Raw genomic sequence first — 23,211 nt, forward strand, 5'->3', positions numbered from 1 at the left:
AATTTTCTAAACCTTTTTGGATAAAATACTTCATTCTAAGGTGGTTAATCTTTTAAAATGTTTAATTATTCGCTATACAACTTTTTAACATCCTATCATGACTATAACTGTTTTATATTGTGCGGGTTGAATCATTCGATGTGGTGTTTCTAAATATTTTTTTTTCATAAGGTGTTGTTATCTATATTCAATTAAATGGATAGTATTGTTTGCAATCTGTATCAATAAAGTTTTTCAACCGTATGAATTTGTGATACTTATTCTATTCCTCAATAGTTGGAAAACTAGATCTTTTTAGGTAGACATGATACTCGGTATCTTAGAGGAATATTTCGCTCAGAGGAATGTTATTCCTCAAAGGTTGCAAGGAGCTTAAGATAATATCTTTTACTAAGTTCATGTTTGCTCTGTCGCCAATGGAAAAATACAGTCGTTTATGTTGTCGTAATTGGCACATAAAAAGAAACAATACAATACATTACATGCTTTGACCATATATTTCTATAACAACATAAACAAAAAATCGAAAACTTTAGCGTCTCTCGTTGCCATAGTAACGATATGAAACGTATCTAATGTTGACGGAAATACCGAAGTCTGATTACCTCTTTGGGAATGAAAATGCATCATTGTCAGTAAACAACAAAATATTAGGTGCTGAAATACATCAGATAATTAACAAAATCGTTGAAGTCAATCGTACTTTTGTGTGTATTTGGAGATCGAACATTAGGCTAAGTGCTAGAAAAAAATATGAATTAATACAAGCCATATTTACGAAAACCTTAACTAAGAAAAAACGGTAATCAGTAATGAAAGTAAATAATTATTCCAATTTAGTGCCAATGGAAAAACATAATCATATAGTGTAATAAACTCTAAGAAAGATAATTGAGAATGATCTAAAAATGACGCCTTCGCTCATAAATTTCTTCTTTGGGTGGCTCTGTAATTACGAGTCAAACATTGACCGTGTTTTTTGTTTACCGTTTGAAAATCTGAGCAATGACAGTCAGTTTGGTGTGTTATCGTTTGTGGAAATATAATTAAGTGTACTATGCAGCCACTATAGTGGTATAAAAGGTAAGAACTGGTGTTAATTATTTATTTATAAAGGAACCAAATTCTTTATTTGTATTATATATGTCCTATTGACATTCATAGATACGACTGTTTAGGTATTTTCATTTACACAATCTAAGTATCTTCTATGCCAATTTTTTCCCGAAACGCTGTTTTCGTGGAAAGGTAAATTACGATTTTGAACTTTGCTTTTCAAAGTTAGCTAAGGTAAGGAGTGGCAAACGAGGTAATGGCCCACTCGGTAAATAAGAACACATTGATTCAGTTTACGTGGGGGGTGTTACTTAGGTTAGTACATATTCCCTTAATTTTCTTGCAACTCGAACACACTGCCCCAACCTGCTACATATTACCCTTGTTTACTGTAGCTACAGAGGTCGGGGAGCCTTTGTATATCAGCGGCCAGTTCCTCCCTTTTGGATTAAGAATGGACATCAACTAAAGTAAATCCCCCCCCCCCCAACCTACCCTACAAGCCGTGTCCTTACCTACTTACCTAACGGGGGAGGGGCTACTGTCATATTCTAAGTTAGCCGTAATCATACATATAGGTGGCCGCTATCATTCATACACTCCGCAGGTTGGGTACAAAGCATAAATATTTTGTCCGCCACAACACTGGCCCACTCGGCTGATGCGCGTATTGCAACATGTACCACTTACTAGAACAGAGGAGCAGTAAAATAATATTCAATTGTGAGTGTAGCGAGCTACTCCTGAGCAAAGAACAGTAAATGAATAATTAGCGTGAGTTCATTAACCAACATACTCGTAGATACAATAACATATGTGTGACGATGGACACGGATAGGAAGGATTCACATTTTCTATGCGAGCAACAGGCCCAGTGCCCCAACAGTCACCAAAGGTACCTAAATTTCTTCTATAGTTTAAGTTAGGTTAAGATAGAGTAGGGTGGATTAGGATGGTTGATTAGGTAATTACGTTTTTACACGTTTTATAAACTGTAACTTAAATTTCTACAAACGTTACGGAAACAGGATTGTCTAACGAGTAGTAATAACGTATATAGTATATTTACCAACTATTTTACATAGGCATCATATTCAATCTTCAATCTGCATGGGCTATATAAAGTTAAATTAACTCATACTATGCAATTAGATGTTCCCAGCTTGATTTTACAAGTTGTAACATAGGTATGCAGGGAAATAATATTTTTAGATGGAAATACTAATAGTTTTCAATGTTAAGCTGCTAACTTTCAAGTCATACTCTATAGGTAACTATTCCAGGTCAATTGAAATTCACAAGTTACCAGTAAACAAATACGATATTACATTAGCTTATCACCAGTCAAATATAGGCTACAATGATGAACAGTGAATAAGGACACAGCATTGTAGGTTAGGTTAAGAAACTTGAAGTTTGGGAGTGCTGATTTAGGATTAAATATTTACCATAAATTCATTAATGAAAAGTGGTTTCACTAATAGTATTTGATGCATTGGGTTTAGCTTTCATTCATGGCTGAAATATTTAAATTATACGACCTACAACTAATAATTTGGAGAATCTCAATTTGGAATTCAAGTTTAGCTTCATATAAAAATGAAAATAATTTGATATACCGAATAGACATATAGAGGTAGGGTTAACCAGTTGCTAGTCAAAACATAAAAGAAATAATTATAATTTCTTCATCTAATGATATTATTTAGGCAAAACCGCCACAAATTAATATACAATTCATTACACTTATTTAGTTTTTATAAGCTCTTTTTTAGGGAAAATTGTATTGAAAATAACACTACATTATATATAATATGTTGAGATGGAAAGGGGAATGTAATTTCATATCTAGAACTGCCTTTATAATAATTACCGAAGCTTATTACATAAATTAAGAAAGGTTGGATGATATCATATTACCCAAGCTCAATACATAAATTAAAAATGGTTGGATGATATCATATAATGTATTTTAGTAAATTCTGGAATTTAAGAGATGGTGTAAGAATCACTAAAACCCAGAGGACGTTACAACTAGACACCTGGTTAAGCAGTGATCATACTTGGGAACAAAATCCAACCTTTTATATCCCTTAAACAGAACATTCTTGAATACTAATGGAATTTTCATAACAAAATTCATATGTTGATAAAAGGCTACAGAAATAAACTAGCTTTCTTGCAATTAATTACTTGTGTTGGGCATGACGGTCTAAAATTAAATTTGTTATTGCGTAAAATAAATATCCGTAATGCTTTTAGAGTTCTTGCCAACAGGCTTCACAAACTAGGTATCAAATGGTGGAAATAACTACACCAAAATAAATGTTGGTTTCATGTTGTAATGATGATCAAATTCAATTTTTGTAATAACAGCAGAAAAATTTTCTTGTCTAAAACTTTTCAAGCAAGGAGGCTACAAAATGTGATCCCTTAAAATTATTTATGTATTTTTTTCTTATTTTCATGTAGTTGTGTATAAATATGAGGTAGTCTTATCTAAAATTGGTTATGAAGTTGAAAGTATTGCTGTATGAAAACACTTCCATAACTGTACATGTACGGTTCAGGGTAAGTATGTAAAGTACTATCACTACAGCACAGGTTAATTAGGTAAGCTAACACTCTTAAGTGGACGCTGTATCGGCAGGTTGACACGTACCATTACAACTCACCGAACACATAGCCTGTATATACATTATCACTGTAAAGTACAGTATTTTGTATACAGTAATGTTCAGTAGTTATCATAACAGTAACACTAATACACAATGAATACACTAACACAATAAAAATTAAAAGTAAAAGTACGTGTATAACACCACTGATCGTTTACGTACGAAATTCTTCGCAGTAAGTCTGATCAGTCAACTGTTTGGCGCATGGGGTAGCATAGCCTAATACACGTATCACACTTTATACTAAAATCACTATAAATACACTGTTTATGTACAGGTTTTGTACATAACTTTTTTACATTACAATGTGATTCTGCACAAAAAGGACTGAAGCAGGGAAGATGTACATATGAGGAGAGACGATGCGAGTGTGTGGCCGGGTCAGTGAGAGATGGGGTGTTGTACTGTGCGGAGAAGGAAAAATCACAAAGCAGGCCAGGTGCAAAGGAATGTGGTCGGTTTATAATTGTCTGGCCAAGAGAGTACTTATTGCGATACTGTGAAAGAGTGAATTTTTATTTAATAGGTTATACGGTTCTCTGTATCACGAATGACAATCTGTGAAGGTAGAACCCATGAATATCGAGGGCTGATTGTAATGAATATTGGCAAAGTTCAAACTCCTTTCACTGGCTAGTGCTTTTTGTGGTAAAAGTCCTATAACTCAGCTAACCAACCCAAAAGCCATTTGCACTTACACATATACAAACCATCTTCCTTTAACAGAAATATGCTTTCAGCAAAGCTGGATAAGGCTTTTAAAACTTAACTAGGTATCGGTAGTTACCTGGAGGGGTTGTGGATAAGCCCACCCACCTGACTGGCCTCTTGAGCTACGGATAGTACAAATGTGCTACCGGCAGCCTCTTCTGGTTGTTTTAATATTTTTCTTTTTTTTAAGATAATTGTGTTAGCAGAATATTATGTGATAGATGTTTTCAAGGAAGGAAGGATTTGCAGTTTTTCTAACTGTAGCTGTTTGATAGTTTTCTGTGTAACCTGCCAATATCCACATTCTTGTTTCTGTTATACAGCATTGCTGTTTTCTTTTTATTTCCTGGCTTGTTTAGCCATGTGATGATGATGTTTGCATACTGCTTAGGAGGATGGAAATCCTTAGACATTGATATGCACATCGAAATAAGGTTTTGCTGCTGCTGATTGTGAAGGGGAAGGATACTGCCCTTTTTATTTTTGATGTCTTATTTGATACCAGAAAGGAACTAAGGAAGTATTACCTAGTTGTGCTGTTTCTTCACAGAATTCCGGTGGTCTCTTCCCAAGTAAAATTGCCATTATCAGCTTGTACAAACATACAGAAGGGGAGCTTTAAGTTCTTCCTCCTCTGCTTCATCTTTATCAGATGGTCTTTGATGCTACATTTTGGAGAAGAACGTGTAGAAGGCGTCATCAAAAAAGACCATTCGATAGGAGATGCATATGTGTGACCCCTACTATTTCTATCCCTAGTAGAGACAGTACTGTATGAGGAAAAAAGACCATTCGATAGGAGATGCATATGTGTGACCCCTACTATTTCTATCCCTAGTAGAGACAGTACTGTATGAGGAACTTTCCTTCTTGGAAAAGTTCTTTGTGTCCCTTAGCAGGAAGAAACCTCAGCATCTTCAACTCTAGGGAGGAATCTGGGTACTTGGTAGTGTTGTTCACATGCATTTTACCCAAGTTTGATCTCAACCCAGGAGGAGTTAGTGCTAAGAGCTGTCCCATAGCGATAGCGAGAAAAAAATGGTACTAACAACTCAAGCTCCAGCTGAACGTACAGACACTGTTAGTTGGGATTGAAGTACCCCGACCTTTTTTTTCTCCTTCCAGGGCCTTCTTTCTCTCTCACTTTTTTGGGAGAGAAATGGGAGGTAGATGCTGAGAGTTGTCTCTTAACTATAAAAACTCTAACAAAGCAAGAAGAAGAGAAATAAGATAGAATAATGTGCCCGAGTGTACCCTCAAGCAAGAGAACTCTACCAAGACAGTGAAAGATCATGGTACAGAGGCTACGGCACTGTCAAAGACCAGAGAACAATGGTTTGATTTTGGAGTGTCCTTCTCATAGAAGAGCTGCTTACCATAGCTAAAGAGTCTCTTCTACCCTTACCAAGAGGAAAGTAGCATCTGAACAATTACATTGCAGTAGTTAACTCCTTGAGCAAGGAAGAATTGTTTGGTAATCTCAGTGTTGTCAGGTGTACGAGGACAGAGGAGAATATGTAAAGAATAGGCCAGACTACGGTGTATGTGTAGGTAAAAGGAAAATGAACCGTAACCAGAGAGGAGCCAATGTAGTACTGTCTGGCCAGTCAAGGGACCCAATAACTCTCTAGTGGTAGTATCTCAATGGGTGGTTGGTGCCCTGGCAAAGTTACTACCTTTATCAGAGTTCCAGAGATGATCTAGATAGACAAAAAGCCAGCAGTAGGATTGTATAGGAGCATACGTCCAATGAATGAGACATTCCCATCTCCCTTTCCTTAAGCATCAAGCCTACTGAGACCAGTCAATGACCATACCATTTTGTAATTGCCTTTTGTCCGATCAGCTACATTAAACCAAGACAGCCTACACTTCAGGGACCAGAACATTCCAATCACAGGACAACTGTCACCTGCTGCCTTTCAGTGCTCTACGCCGACATGGTGTGATTTTCCAAAGCGCAGAGATCCTTCCATGAATTGAGACCTTCCTTCGCTACAAGACCAGTCTACGTCACGAGTGCCACCAGCACCCTGAAAACGGACAATGACTTAGGACCTTTCTGTTTGTCCTCGTGTTTAAATCGAAGCAGACAACTTAACACTAAACGCTTTTATGATTATCAAGACACCACATAACATACATGCTATCATTGCCTTCAGGTAAGTTTCAGCATTTCATGCTTTTTATGGAACTGGGCACACACATGATAGTCATGAAGGGTGCGGGGCGCTGCCCTTTTCCACTATTCTAAATGATTGACAGAGTAAAGGAAAATTTTTTTCTAAAATTAAGGGTTTTAAAGTGTAAACCTTTAAACTTTTGTACAGTATAGATATTAATTCTTGCATGCAGACTTGTTGAGTAGGCTAGATCTCAAACTGTAAAGCAGTTTTGATTCAGTTGGCCTCATGAATTTCCTTCATTACATGGTAGGCTTGGGAGACATATTGCAACTTTACAATATATGTAATGAATGCACTAGCAACTTTGCAATATAGCAAAGGCATAATATAATACTATAGTTCCTGAACATTTGCGAATTTGATTATACGTGAGGGACCCTTGAATTCCTGTTAATAATAAATTTGGGTAATTGAAGGATCCACAATTAAATACAAATGAATACATAACAGCATTCACAACAAAAATACAGGACAGTTTTGACTGAAAATGCATGAACTATAATCACACAAGGTCTTTAAATAGCACTTGTCATAAATCGTAAGATTGGCATTTGGAAAAAATATGGTTTAGGCCTAGGCCTATATGTGTAAATAGTAGCATCACATGAAAAAGTGTTGTACTAAGCATGAAGCTTTAGCAGGGGCAATTGAAGGAAACTAGTCTATGTGGGATCTCAGATTTAACTTGACATTGCCTCTAATATAACCTGACCTGTAAATTATAGATTCAAATACACTGATGCTTTGTGACCTAAACTACCAGAAGACAACATGTTTTACCTGGTTGCAGGTGGCCAATACAGTATAAAATATCTTAGGCAGACCCAACAAAATATTATCATTATATAAATCAATCAAATACGAATACAACCAACCTGTTCAATGTCAACAAATAAATGAAAAATATACCGTTAGTATAAGATATAGATAATTTGTGCACTTTTCCATGGATTTATTATAAGTCCAAAAACATAATGTATAGTGAAGAACCGGTTTCTTTTACCATTGTATACCAATTCCCCAGTATGTTTTCCCCACCCAAAACCCCGAGTTCCCACTGGGGGTCCCCATTATCGGCGGCTATATATATATATATATATATATATATATATATATATATATATATATATATATATATATATATATATATATATATATATACATATATATATATATATACATACATATATATATATACATACATACATACATACATACATACATACATACATACATACATACATACATATATATATATACATATATATATATACATACATATATATACATACATATATATACATATATATATATACATATATATATATATATATATATATATATATATATATATATATATATATATATATATATATATATATATATATATATATATATAATAAAATGATGGCGAATTTTCATTTAGTTAAATCAAGTCATTTCTCAGCATATGTGAAATAAACCACTGATATAATCATTAACTTTTTCTTTATCATGTTTGCCGAGTCACCTATTGTTCTCCCACAATAATAAGGAAGCTGTGAAGTGATACCACTATACTGTCTACAATAATACCGAATAATGTTAGTCCCAACACATTGAAAAAAATCATATGATATATATATATATATATATATATATATATATATATATATATATATATATATATATATATATATATATATATATATATATATATGTGTGTGTGTGTGTGTGTGTGTGTATATATATATACATAGACGTATGTGTTTTTCCTAATTTTGAGGGAAATATTCCATGGTGCAAACGTAAGGTTCGTAAGATAGAGATTTTTTTTATTCCGGAGGTGATAACAACAATGTTTTGACAAATACTTTGGAAGTCTCATATTTTACGGAATACCATAAATAATGACATACATGGGTGATTACACATTAACATGGCCTCAAAACGATTAAATTATTTGGTTTGATTATAAAAAAACAACAACATAAAAACTTAAATGATAGTTAACAACCTAGAAAGTTGTGTGACCAACTCCGTCACCCATGTGACGACCAGAATGTTGTTACTGCAGTAATAAAGCTTCACATAATCATTACCTAGTCATCAAAACGTGGCAAATGACACTTTACCTTTCTCTGCATACGTATTCATCCATGGCCAGTAACGACGCTGTTTCACGGCACTTTTATTACACTATTGCAAAGGAAACTTATAAGTTGCGCTGAAGGACATTGGAACATGGAAGATCGAAATTCACTGATACTCTAGTGTTTATGTGCGCCCTTATAACGGCTCCTACAAAACGAAGATAGGCTCGGATACTAGCAATTTGTGTTTTATATACGTACATACTATTAATATTAGATCATTATCATAAAATATTCCATCACTTTTACTGTGTATGAGGTTAGAATTAAAATTAGTTTTTGCTATTGTACGTGCTATCATTGCCTTTAGGTAAAAATTTCATCATATGCTTTTTATGGAACTGTGTACATTCACACTTAACAGACATGAAGGGCGCAGGGCGCCGCCCTTTTCCAGTACTTGGAAACACTGTCGGGGGTTGTGTGAATTTGCGAACACCTAAAACTATCGCTCATGAAATACAAGATAGTAGGTATACACTTTACGGTAAAGTTTGAAATACGTTAATGACACTGTACAAAATTGCGCTTATTTTTCGCGAGTTGTATGCTAAATCCTGAATAATGTGTTGGTCCCAATTTCATTATTCCTTTAGTTTAGGGGGAGCCGGGGATGGTATGGGTTATTTTGGGAAGTGTCACTAATGTTGTTGTTCCGGGCGCTCTAGCAAGTACGTGAATTTTTTTCGCTTATACTAGGTGATTTGAGTTATTATTATTATTATTATTATTATTACTTACTCAGCTACAACCCTAGTTGGAAAAGCAGTATGCTATAAGCCCAGGGGCTCCAACAGGGAAAATAGCTCAGTGCGGAAAGGAAAAAAGGAAAATAAAATATTCTAAGAAGAGTAACAACAATAAATATCTCCTATATAAACTATAAAAACTTTAACAAAACAAGAGGAAGAGAAATAAGATAGGAGAGTGTGCTCGAGTGTACCCTCAAGCAAGAGAACTCTAACCCAAGACAGTGAAAGGCCATGGTACAGAGGCTATGGCACTACCCAAGACTAGAGAACAGTGGTTTGATTTTGGAGTGTCCTTCTCCTAGAAGAGCTGCTTACCATAGCTAAAGAGTCTCTTCTACCCTTACCAAGAGGAAAGTGGCACTGAACAATTACAGTGCAGTAACCCCTTGGGTGATGAAGAATTGTTTGGTAATCTGTGTTGTCAGGTGTATGAGGATAGAGGAGAATATGTAAAGAATATGCCAGACTATTCAGTGTGTATGTAGGCAAAGGGAAAATGAACCGTAACCAGAGAGGAGGATCCAATGTAGTACTGTCTGGCCAGTCAAAAGACCCCATAACTCTCTAGCGGTAGTATCTCAACGGGTGGCTGGTGCCCTGGCCAACCTACTACCTACTACTTATTGTTATGTGAAATAACAATAAGATGAGGTAAATTTTTAGTTTCAGCCAAATTTGGAAAAATGCAATAAAAATATATTTGTTGCATCAGAAATAGTGTGGTTTCAATGAATTTAACGTTTATTTTGACTGCAAACCAACCGATTTAGAGATTTACTATGTATACCCTAGTTCATCCCACCAATTATGGGGGACACCCTTTGGGAACCGGGGTTTTGGGTGGGGGAAGGGGGGGGAGGGTGTTGGGGCATTGAATGATATTTGCAATTAATGAATAATTAATGTTCCAGCACCCCTCCCCCATACCCCTAACTAGGCCTACCGGGGGAGGGGGGTAGGGCCCCCCAGCGACCCCCCCTTAAAGCCACAGTAATTTTCAGGGCACCACAGAACCTAACAAACCCACCTAACCTAACCTAGGGGCCCTGTAACCCTACCGGGGGGGGGGGGGGGGGGGGCTTCGCCCCCCCTGCGACCCCCCCTTAAGGCCACAGTAATTTTCAGGGCACCACAGAACCTAACAAACCCACCTAACCTAACCTAGGGGCCCTGTACCCCTACCGGGGGGGGCTTCGCCCCCCCTGCGACCCCCCCTTTAACCAGGGGTAAATTTGAATATATATATTTTGTTAAATCACTTCTTACCTTAAACGGAAGATGACGATGAAGATGTGGAAGGTTGTGGTTGACCCTCTTCTGAATCATCAACTACTGGAATACATTCAGATTTGGTACAATACCACACATGTCTATCCTCACGAAAATGTAAAGGCGAATCACATTTACCACACTGGACACTTAAAGGTAATACGGAATGCTCCCTTAGAAAACGATTCACTACTTCAGGAGTTCCATTATAATTCCCATGAAATCGGCCGATCACATCAAAATAGGAATAACGACATATTTCACACAACCGTACCGGAGGATCCATGACAGTCAAGTGACGTGTGATGAAAATATAGAAACCGGAACTTTTGAAAACCGAAAACAAACGACAATCACGGGTTTCTCCCATAATGAAATAGGGAAAAAAACAAAATACTGTCGTTTACAATGTTATATTGCACGAAAAACAGATCCTTGAAACAAGACTGAGAGACCAATGAATCGTCCAATAATAACCCTTGAAAAGAACCCAGTAGTATTTAGATTGGAGGAGCGACATTAGTGGGAGGAGAAAATGCGCATTCAAGTAAATATTGTCACATTAGGCAATGGGGCGGAGCCAAGTAAGATGAAAACAGACATACAAACGAACAAGAGCTACCTTGCGTGCCCATGGAAAGATATACACTAAACTTAGAAAAAGTCAAGACCTTCAATTCCTGAAATATTTTTTTTCTCTGTAAGTATGCATTAGCGACAATAATGTATTGAGAAGAAGTGTTTTGTTATCACGTGCTTTACTAGGAAAATATATTAATATAATACATTTCCCAATTTGGTTGAATCCAAAACTTTACCTAAGAGGAAAATGTTATGCTACCTTTGCGATAATTTTAAACTCGTCATTTAGTTTCATGGCCTGCCTTGTGTAATCTGACACCTTTATTATCTTTGATTTATAAACATATCCATTCCAATACCCCAACCTCTCGATTTCTCCAGTTTTGGCCATGATAATATATGATGCATATTGCCATCTTTGCAAAGTCCATAAGTATTGTATCGTTCATTTTACTTACTGGGTGCACTGAAGTCATTTAGGGTGTGGCGGGGGGGGGGGGGGGTTGCTCTTGGAAACTTCCTGGTGATAACCAGGCTGGGGTTATAGTCCCCTCAAAGTCATCAGTTCCTTTGGTCGCTGCAACCTCACCAGCTCTGTGAGCTGAGGTGGGGGGGGGGGGGGATGATTTAGGGGATCCTACAGGTCTATCTGCTGGGTCATCAGCAGCTATTGCCTGGCCCTCCTTGGTCCTAGCTAGTGTAGAGAGTGGGCTTGGGCACTGATCATATGTATATATGGTCAGTCTCTAGGGCACTGACATACTTGATAGGGCAATGTCACTCTCCTTTGCCTCTGCCATTCATGAGCAGCCTTTAAACTGAAATGTCTTATCAACGTCCCCTTGTTTTGCTTACTTTATCTTCTTTCCTCCATTGCTATTCAACATATTGTATGTAGGCACTGACTGACCTTCCAGGCCCCAAGTGCAAGGCCTCTTAGCGTAAATAATTAGATCTCACCCCTATTCCACGATTTCTTAGACATCCTTTCCCATAATAGCTAAATGGCTTGTTTCTTGACAGCTCTTTTTCATTAGCTTGCAGTTCAGTCATCATAAGTTTTTTTATACATTATCATTGATATTCACTCCTTCATCCTTATATTTGAGTTTCCACCTTTTAAATGTTTACATAATCTTTTTCCTCAGATGTAGCTGTTACCTCTAAGAAAGGTATCTACTGTACTTATAGTAGATCTCAAGAACTTATTTTGCTGATATCCTTTATATTTTCAACCATTATTGTGATAATTAGCAAAGGCCACATCAATGATCCTTGATATACACTAATTTATAAAATTCTTGATACATTGGTCACTAACTTCACTTAGGAGTTTGTTCTATGTTAAAGTAACTTGGGTAGCTCAATGAATCTTTGAAGTGCTCTTTGTCTTTGTAATGTGCGTTTTATTATGTATCTGGGTATCCTGTCATGTTTTTTTCTAGATGCATAAACATGTGGCATATTTTTTTTTCCTTTGAATAGTACTCTTTATAATATTGCTCCTTTGTAAAGATTGCTTGTTGTGGATCTTTTTTGGCTTGATGACAAATTGACTATTATCTATTATCCAGTTTTACTCTGTCATTCCTCCTGGACTTTCTCAAAAAAATTCATAGTATGCTCAAGCCGTCGTGACATCCCTCGATAATTTCCCAATTGCAGAGTTATTTGTCTGAACTCTCAGGGAAACGAAGCCTATAAGAACTCCAAGAACTTGGTTTCCTATTGGCTGAGATAAATTATCCTGAAAGCGTCCCTTACATAACAAAGCCAAATGGGTAAAGGTGTAAGCCCATGTACACAGTAATTAGATTTCATCTGGATCTGTTTAGCCATTAAGTGTAGCCTCGATTTTGAATGAGAAGGTTCCTGGGAATGGCAGTTTACCCTTACCACTTTCTATTTACGTGATGTTGCACCTAAATAGTTTGATCGGTTTTGGTTGTATCAGTGGCCACTGTTTCCCCTTGGGAGAGGAAGTTAGAGAATCATTTTTACCACTTTATTGGGATTCACCTTTCCTCACTAATTCATTAATGGCACTGTACTTGCCAAATTAGCAATTCATATACATACAATACTGTACAGTATATAGTATGATGTATGGAGTTGTAATAAAACAAGTATCTTATGACAAAACTTTTTTATATAAACCCATTAATAATACATTGATATCCCGTCTATCCCTCAATTCATGATATTTCACTTACAACCTATATAAAAGTATGAGCTTAAGGACTGATACATACCAGCGAGTCAAGATGGCACCTGCGCTGTAGGTCCTTCGGTTTGGAAGCAAGACAAGTGAACGTGTGATTGTCAGGACACAAATATTAGGCATATAATGAGTACTGTAATGGGTTTGTATGAAGAAAATGTTTTGTGATATAAAACGTAGTTTTTGTTTCAGTAAACAGTTATGTCTCGGCGCCGTCCAGGGACAGCAGGGTCTGTTCGGTCAACTTCGGTCGTTGGTGCTATTAGAGTCCGTCCAGGCAGCAGACCAGGGTCAGCGAGAGAGTGGTATGAAGCTTACAACCAGCGGAGAAATGAAGAAGCTTGGAGGTTGGAAGACTGGAAAAACACTGTTAATTCTCTAAAGAAGAGAGAATGGCAAGCTCAGTATTACAATGCCATAGCTCAACCAAGACATAAAAGGTATGTGATTTATATTCATCCATGCAATATAAATTGTCCTAGTAAATTACATTTATTAATAAAAGATTTTGAGTTTTTATGTAACTATTTCTTCATATAACTTTAGATACTGTAGAAAACTCTATTGCTTGGGGTAATGTTCATTGTTTTCATGTCGCAGTATTTTAAATCCAAGAATTTATTGTTTGTTAAAGAAGTTTTCGGGAATAGAAAGGGTCTTAAGTACAGTATGTGAAATTTACAGTTCTTTGTGAATCCCTCCCAGCAAAGTCAGTAATTGTGCAAAATATTACTATTGATAAATTTGTATGGTTTTTGTCTAGCCTGTAAACTGGCTAGACTAATTTTTTTTCATAGATTCTATTCAAGGTGGACCTCATAACTTGAAGGAACTGACTACATTTTGGAAAAGAAAGAAATGCATTTTTTTATGTATCTTATAGGTTACAAGGCATATAGAAATTTAATCTTAATTGTAACTTTAGAATTTTATGTAACAGTGATTTCATATTTAGCAACCATACTCCCTTTAAAAGCTGATTTACTGAGTGAAGGCAAGGCCGAAGTCATATTTCAAGTCAAAGGTCTAATAAAGATATAACATGTGGTCAAACGACAAAGTTTTACAAATGGTCAAAGACCACTTAAGAATCTAACCTTTGTCATAAATTTCCAACTCTGCAAGATAGAATACCTCATATGGCAAGGTCAAGTTGATACTTGAATGATGGGGTGTTACTAACAAATCGTGCTGGCCTTACTTTCTATAGTCGCTCGACCTAGAGCAAACACTGACTGCAGAGATGAACATGGTCTTAACTCCTTAGCTCCACGAGGTCAACGAACACGCGGGCAAACCAAATATCAATGTAAGACTAAACTTCACCTAAGATTAGTTGACTGGACTCACTTCCAAGTTAATGGTTTAAATATTGGTATTTCACCTATCCATGTGCAGTACTTCCACCCACTATATCACAAAATCCTCATACAACTTCATTGCCCTATAAGTATTCCTTCACATTAGCACTTGCGTACAGTACTCCTACACCAGAATCTCAGCACGTCTACTCTGGAATGCAGTGAGGTCATCAAGGCTGCTATCAAGGCCTTCAGTCATTTTCCCTGAACATTGCTCCTCTTCATCACCTCTATGATATCTCTTCCTTGGCTCATACCACAAATGTCATAAGATTTATAGATTTCATATTTGTTATGCATAATCCTCTAATGGATTCTGCTTGGAGAATCTGGTCAAGGTAATACATATGGCTCAATGCTCAATTTCGATGTTAACTATGGTTAAAAGTTTTGAACTATAAGATGAACATCGTATTTCTTTACAACTGAGGGAGATCAGGGTTATAATTAAGAGTCAAATGTGAAATCAATAGATACCATACTTTTTACCTCCGCCAGGAGGGTATGTTTTCGGTTCGGTTTGTTTGTTTGTTTGTTTGTTTGTTTCTCTGTTTGTCTGTCTGTCTGTGGACAACGTAGAGGCCACATTTCTACACGGAATCACTTCAAACTTGGCCAAGTAGTTCCCCAATGTGTATGGAAGAACTGATTAAATTTTGGTCAAGGTCACCCCAAGGTCAAGGTCACAGGGGTCACTGGTGTCACTATGACATAAGTGGCCATATCAAGAGACAGAAATAAAGCACTGACTTTTGCATAAGCCAACAGGGAAGTCCTAGTCCAGGCACAACCCATGGGTGATGTTCAAATTTATAAAGGTCAAAGGTCAAGGTCATATTGGTGCATTATATCAATGTCATATTAAGTATCAGTGGCAAATGAACAAAGATCACTTGAAGGTCAAAAGTCAAGCAGGTCACTTGAAGGTCAAGGTTACGTGAAGGTCAAGGTCACGTGAAGGTCAAGGTCACCTGAAGGTCAAGGTCACGTGAAGGTCAAGTACATTTGAAGATCAAGGTCACTTGAAGCCAAGGTCATGTGAAGGTCAAGGTCACGTGAAGGTCAAGGTCACTTGAAGGTCACGTGAAGGTCAAGGTCATGTGAAGGTCGAAGTCACATCAATTCATGATTCTAGGACATATGGCGCTCTAGGTCACCTTGGCGGAGGTATGTCCTCTACGAGGACCATGTCCGCGTTCAGGACTTGCTCACTTGTTGAAATATATATTTGACACTTTATTTGATAATCATATTTTATTCTATATTAATGAAGCTGTTATGCAGAGGTGAGTAGAGTTTAAGGTCTAATTTAAGCTATACGATCTAGACTTTAAATTAACTGTGCCTAATTGACAAGTGAATGTTGATATGCAGAAAGTGGTCATAGACACTGTAATACTGGGAAGTCAAAGGTTGGGTTTTAGTTTGGATTTTGTGGGTAAGGTTATGCAATATGTTATGTTTGGATGCTGGTAAAAAATGACCAGAGATAGATCTCAAAACTGTCTACAAGTTATTAGAGTTTTGGAGAGAGGAATATAACTTTTAGATGGAAAGGTACTTTTTTCGTGGTTGATTGCTCGAGCTTAAAGGACGTTTGTGGTCTCCAAACTCATGTTTGTTTTCTCTTTATTTAAGATTACATACAGTATTTACCAATGGAAAAAGTTTCAGTTAAGACCAAAAGGCTGAACACTGAGTGTGGGTTGAAAATTTTTCTATCAGTGTTATCAGTTCACTCTTTACCAAAAGACAAATGAACTGAGAAATTAATAGTATTTTGTGTTGAACTCATTATACCGGCATGTCGGCTATAGTAAGAATAGATTGGTTCCATTTATTAATCATATCTTAGATAGTACAAATAGATTTATTTTTATGGTACTAAGTAATTCTAAGTTAGTGTGATTATTTTTTTATCACAATAATCAAAAGGATGACAATCATTGGTTTTTGGTAAGTTTTAAAGGGCAGTGAATGACCTCTTTCAGTACTGATGAAGAAGAATGGAGGCGAAAAGAAGAGAAAGAGAGAAAACTTGTAGACCGACGGAAAAGGCTACGAGCTTTACTTCTTGATGACGAAAAGAAATATGAAGAAGAGAGGTATCAACGATATCGAGAATCAAGAGGTCGTGTGATTCATCATCATTATGTTTATCCAGAGGTAATGATGTTTATCATAAACAATATTTTATTGTTTTAGTACAATATAGCACTGGAGAGCTATAGCTCCCTAAATATTTTTCTCTCAAATGAACAACTGATAATTCTACAGTATAGAAATTTATGGTGAATGAAGTATTGGTTTCAGATATTTATTACATGAAAAAAAAAATAAATTAGACACTTTGATTTTAAAAGATTATTGAATATTACAGTGGTTTGATTTAAGGCTTTCAAAACTGTTCTGTAACCTCATTGGTTGAGTGTTCGTAAGTTATGTAAACATTTTTTTTTTTATTTATACAATAGGCCTACTTGTATAGGTTAGTGGTGAAAATGGGTGATTGTATGATACCCTTATTTTTTAATTTAGTATATAATTTCTATTCATTACTTGTGGGAGGGTGGGCTGTGGCACCCTTGTAGTACTAGCTGAACTTGGTTGAGTCCCTTGTTTGGCTTGGAGGAACGTAGAGAGTAGAGGTCCCCATTTTTGTTTTGTTTCATTTGTTGATGTTGGCTACCCCCCAAAATTGGGGGAAGTGCCTTGGTATATGTATGTATGTACTTGTGTACCGTATTTATTTACGTAAGTGGTAATGAGGTAGACCTACTTCACGTAATTATGGTGTGCAATATATAATTAATCATTGTAAACTCATCGTCTCTGTTTTCATACAGGTTGATATGCTGAAATGCCGTTTAGAAGATTTAAAAAGAAAAAATCAAGAAGAAAGAAGAAAAATGGCAGAAGTCCTTTCATACGAGGCCTGGCGGAAAAGTAGTCCTCAAGTCAGGCAGGTACTGTCCTTCATGAATGTTGATATATTGATGACTTGGACACTGTAAAATTGTAATAGAATTACATAAGGTGTGTTTCTGTTATTGTTTATATTTGAGTTACCAAATACCATTCCATATTGAATGAATGAATGATTTGAAGTTCTCTGGCATCCTGACATCGAAGGTCGTTGACGCCGCCATTCCATATTGAACTTTCCAAACTGATCATAAGTGAATTGTAATTAGTTCCTTAAGATTCATGTTACATCCTCTCAATTAGTGACCATGGAGTAAATAGTTTATTCCTATTGTCAAATGAAAAAAGAAAAGTTTCTCAAATAATCGAAGCAGCTATCAATATCATGATTTACCTTCACTCATAATTCTCTTTCCTTTTGGGTATTATTATTATTATTGCAGGATGCTATATGCCTAGGGACCCCAACAGGGAAAATAGCTCAGTAAGGAAAGGAAACAAGGAAAATTAAATACTTTAAGAACAGCAACAATATCTAAATAAATACTTCAATGTAAACTATAAAAACTTTAACAAAACAAGAGAAAGAGAAATTAGAAAGACTAGTGTCCCCTAGTGTACCCTCAAGCAAGAGAACTCTGATCCAAGACAATGGAAGACCATGGTACAGAGGCTATACCACTACCCATGACCAGAGAACAATGGTTTGATTTTGGAGTGTCTTTCTCCTAGAAGAGCTGCTTACCTTAGCTAAAGTCTCTTCTACCCTTACCAAGAGGAAAGTAGCCACTGAACAATTACAGTGCAATAGTTAACTCCTTGGGTGAAAAAGAATTGTTTGGTAATCTCAGTGTTGTTAGGTGTATGAGGACAGAGGAGAATCTGTAAAGAATATGCCAGACTATTCGGTGTATGTGTAGGCCAAGGGAAAGTGAACCGTAACCAGAGAGAAGGATCCAATGTAGTGTAGTACTGTCTGGCCAGTCAAAGGACCCAGTAACACTCTAGCAATAGTATCTCAACGGGTGGCTGGTGCCCTGGCCAACCTACTACCTTTTTAACTTGATCTATACAGCAATTAACTTAACAATTCAGATTATATAAAAGGTTTATTTGTTGCATGAAGACTTACAAAAAGAACTTTTAGTTAGTATAAATATCCTTTTTCAATATTAAACTTACCCGATAATCATGTAGCTGTCAACTCCGTTGCCCGACAGAAATCTAAGGAGGGATACGCCAGCTATCACAATACTAGAAGGGGGTGTACTAACAGCGCCACCTGTGGCCAGGTACTCAAGTACTTCTTGTTGACACCTCCTCAATTATTCCTCTGTCGTGCCTCCGGCTAGACGTTCTGGGATACGCTCATGGTCTTCGAGTTTATTCTCGCTTATTTGGTGATGTATTCTCTTTGATTTACGGCTGTCGCATTACTGGAAACCTTCTGATATTAGCTAGATAGCTTTTATTTAATTCAGTTTAACGGTTAACGATTTTTTGCTTGTTTTTTGGATCTCCCTTTGACTTCTCTTGAAAACAAAATGTCTGACATTTCGCAAGCCCCCTCCCATAGACGTTGTAGGTCTTGCAATAGACGTATTCCGAAGGTCTCGGTAGATCCTCACACCGCTTGTTCTGACTGTAGGGACAGACCCTGTCAGTTAGAAAATCGATGTGAGGAATGCGCCGGTCTTTCGGAATTGGATTTTGTCCGACTTTTAAAGTATTCTTCTAAGTTAGAGAGAATTAGAGCTAGGAGGAGTTCTTCTCACTCTTCTTTATTTTCCTCATCTCATGATCCTCTTCCTGATCCTACCCCTGTAGTGGCTACCCCCGATCCTACTGTGTGCCCTCCGCCTGATATGTCAGTGGTTTTACGTGCTATTCAGGCTTTAGGCGATAAGGTAGAGTCAGTGGTAAGTGACCATAAGTCTCTGATGGCCGAAGTGAAAGAGTTGAAGGCCAAGAGTGCAGTGGGTGAAGTTAGTGCCAGTGCTGTGACGAGTGCTAGTGTCGGTGCAGTGCCTTGTACTAGTGTTAGTGCCAGTGTGGTGCGTGGGGATTTTTCTGTGCGAGCCAGTCGTTCTCCCAGTCCGGGACCTCTTGCAAGCTCCCAAGCCCAGGGGAGAAGCAATGTCGAAGGGCATAAGGGTTCGGCAGGCCTTGTTAGGCGCACAGAATCATCCTCAGTGGTTGCGGGCGTGTCTACCACAGACCGTCACTCCCACTTGCAGACGATTGAGCCCGTCTTCCGCTCGTCCGCTGATCTTCTCTCGGGGAAGAATCGTTGGTCTCAGGTCTCTAGACCTCTTAAACGCAGAGTCCAACCCGCGAGTGCTCAGCCAGGTTGCAGTCGTTGGCTCAGCTCTGACTCGCCTCAGTCTTCTAGCGATTGTACTCCGCCCAAGAGGAGTAAGGTACAACAGAGCTGCACCGGTGGTACAACCACTGTTATGGCTTTACCTCAGTCTGCTACTGTCTCTGCTGATCCCAAGTGGTCTATGCTTCAATCCATGCAAGCTCAGCTTTCGGACCTGATGCGTGAGTGTCGTGCTGAGAGTGCTGCACCTCCTGCACCTGTGGTGCACCTATCTCCTGCACCAGTTCAGCCTGTGCTGCACCCTCCTGCACCGGTGGTGCACCAACCTCCTGCACCCGTTCAGCCTGTGCTGCACCCGCCTGCACCGGTGGTGCACCAACCTCCTGCACCCGTTCAGCCTGTGCTGCACCCGCCTGCACCGGTGGTGCACCAACCTCCTGCACCCGTTCAGCCTTTGCTGCACCCGCCTGCACCGGTGGTGCACCAGCCTCCTGCACCGGTTCAGCCTGTGCTGCACCCGCCTGCACTCGATGCACCCAGTCGCAGCTCCATCTGCCAGGCGTACGATGTTGAACCTCTTCCACCTGTGAGTCAGTCTGCTCAGCTGCTGCACCGAGCTCTACCCGTGCACCCTGATCCTGCTACTCAGACATCTCTGCTTGCTGGAACTTTACCTTGTTCTGCACAGCCTCGATCTATTCACGCTTCACTCATACCACAGGAACAGGAACTTGCTGCACCTCCTCCTTCCACCTCTGTTGTTGTTCCTGCTCGTTCTGACTCTGCGGTTCAGCATTCGTATCCGATCCCGTCGCCTCATTCTGGGGTTGAGATTTCGGATGATGAGGAAGCACACCTTGATCCCTCTTCGGACGTGGACGACTCCAGACCCTCTCCACAGTCTCTTGATTTTCGCAAGGTCTTGGCTCTTCTCAGGGAGGTTTATCCAGACCATTTTGTCTCAGCTATACCCCGCTCTCCACCATCTGAGTTTTCGCTGGGAGTGCAACAAGCTCAGTCTTCCTATACCAAGCTTGTCCTAGCTAGATCCTCCAAGAGGGCTTTTAGGATCCTAGGGGAATGGCTGCAGTCTAAGCAACTTCTTGGCAAGACTTCCTTCATGTTCCCTCCAACGAAGCTCACTTCGAAAGCGAGCGTTTGGTATGCCACAGGGGAAGCACCAGGCTTGGGAATACCTGCCTCTGCCCAGGCTGACTTCTCAAGTCTGGTAGACTCGCCTCGAAGATCTGCTATGAGACGCTCAAAAGTGTGTTGGACCTTTTCGGACTTGGATCACTTGCTTAAAGGAGTGTTTAGAGCGTTTGAAATGTTTAATTTTCTAGACTGGTGCCTGGGGGCCCTCAGCAAGAAAACCTCCCATACGGACAAAGATTCTGCCATGCTGTTAATGTCCTGTATGGATAAGGCCATCAGAGACGGATCGGGCGAGCTAGCGTCCTTGTTCGTGTCAGGGGTTTTGAAGAAAAGGGAACAGCTGTGTTCTTTCCTTTCCGCCAGCATTACCCCTTGCCAACGTTCACAACTTCTGTTTGCTCCTCTTTCGAAGTTTATTTTTCCCGAAGAGCTCATTAAAGATTTGTCGGCTGCTTTGATTCAGAAAGACACGCACGATCTTGTGGCTTCTTCGGCTCGTAAGTCTAAGGCTTCCACCTCAGCCCCTAAGACTTACCGCTCCCCAGTGACTGATACCCCTGCGACTAGATTCATACCGCCCTTTCGTGGTAGAGCCCCCAGCCGAGGAAGCTCCCGTCCAGACTCTTACAGAGGCAAGTCCAGGAAAGGATCCAAGCCATCCAAAGGAAAACACTGACTCTCCGATTCTCCAGACGACAGTAGGAGCCAGACTCAAGACCTTCTGGCGAGCTTGGGAGATGAGAGGTGCAGACGCACAGTCTGTCAGTTGGCTGAGGTTCGGTTACAGGATTCCATTCTTCCTTCAACCACCTCTGACCACTTCGCCCATCAACCTCTCTCCCAACTACAAAGAGGAGGACAAGAGGCTAGCTTTGCACCAGGAGGTGTCGCTTCTTGTGCAGAAGAAGGCTGTGGTTGTAGTCCGGGACCATCAATCCCCGGGCTTCTACAACCGCCTCTTTCTTGTGGCCAAGAAGACAGGAGGTTGGAGACCTGTCCTGGACGTCAGCGCTCTCAACGAGTATGTCACCAAGCTGACGTTCACGATGGAGACGACCAAGTCGGTCTTAGCAGCGGTCAGACAGGAGGACTGGATGGTCTCATTGGACTTGAAAGATGCTTATTTTCACGTTCCGATTCATCCAGACTCCCAACCTTTCCTAAGATTCGTTTTCGGAAAGGTCGTCTACCAATTCCAAGCCCTGTGTTTTGGCCTAAGCACAGCTCCTATGGTCTTTACCCTTCTGATGAGGAATGTAGCCAAGTTCCTTCACTTGTCAAACATCAGAGCCTCCCTCTACCTAGACGACTGGCTGTTGAGAGCCTCCTCGAGTCGTCGTTGTCTGGAGAATCTTCATTGGACTTTAGACCTTATCAGAGACCTGGGTCTATTAGTCAATTTGGAAAAATCTCAACTCATTCCCTCACAATCCATCGTGTATCTGGGAATGGAAATTCAGAGTCAGAGTTTTCGGGCTTTTCCATCGGCCCCCAGGATAAGCCAAGCCCTAGAGTGCATCATGAGCATGCTGAAGAGGAACAGTTGCTCAGTGAGACAGTGGATGAGTCTCACAGGGACTCTCTCGTCCCTAGCCCTGTTTGTCGAGCTGGGCAGACTCCACCTCCGCCCTCTTCAATTCCACCTTGCAGCTCATTGGGACAAGAGTTCTACCCTGGAAGCAATCTCTATCCCTATCAACCAAGAGATGAAGACCACTCTCCTGTGGTGGAAGCACAACCTTCTTCTCAGAGAGGGTCTATCCTTGGCAATTCAGACCCCCAATCTTCATCTCTTCTCAGATGCATCGGACTCGGGCTGGGGTGCAACCTTGGACGGAAAGGAATGCTCCGGAATGTGGA

General features: G+C 39.2%; 2 protein-coding genes across 5 annotated transcripts in view; both read left to right on the plus strand.

The window, feature by feature from the left end:
* The window catches only part of LOC137652175 (FMRFamide receptor-like), a 107,570-nt gene extending 101,142 nt beyond the window's left edge, over positions 1–6,428 (plus strand). Inside the window, exon 11 of the mRNA XM_068385384.1 lies at positions 6,292–6,428. Within this exon, the coding sequence (XP_068241485.1) occupies positions 6,292–6,428 (137 nt within the window). The remainder of the gene's footprint in view (positions 1–6,291) is intronic.
* LOC137652383 (trichoplein keratin filament-binding protein-like) overlaps positions 975–23,211 on the plus strand; it is a 73,900-nt gene continuing 51,663 nt past the window's right edge. Inside the window, exons 1-4 of one of the 4 annotated variants that reach the window (XM_068385764.1) lie at positions 975–1,083; positions 13,780–14,027; positions 16,940–17,114; positions 17,795–17,914. In XM_068385764.1, the coding sequence (XP_068241865.1) occupies positions 13,789–14,027; positions 16,940–17,114; positions 17,795–17,914 (534 nt within the window). In that variant the 5' untranslated portion in view covers positions 975–1,083; positions 13,780–13,788. Of the gene's footprint in view, positions 1,084–9,150; positions 9,233–9,369; positions 9,463–13,779; positions 14,028–16,939; positions 17,115–17,794; positions 17,915–23,211 lie in introns of those variants that run through there. The other 3 variants (XM_068385767.1, XM_068385763.1, XM_068385765.1) reach the window with 3 other exon arrangements.

This window comes from Palaemon carinicauda, chromosome 13 (genome assembly GCF_036898095.1).
Source record: "Palaemon carinicauda isolate YSFRI2023 chromosome 13, ASM3689809v2, whole genome shotgun sequence".
Lineage (NCBI taxonomy): Eukaryota > Metazoa > Arthropoda > Malacostraca > Decapoda > Palaemonidae > Palaemon > Palaemon carinicauda.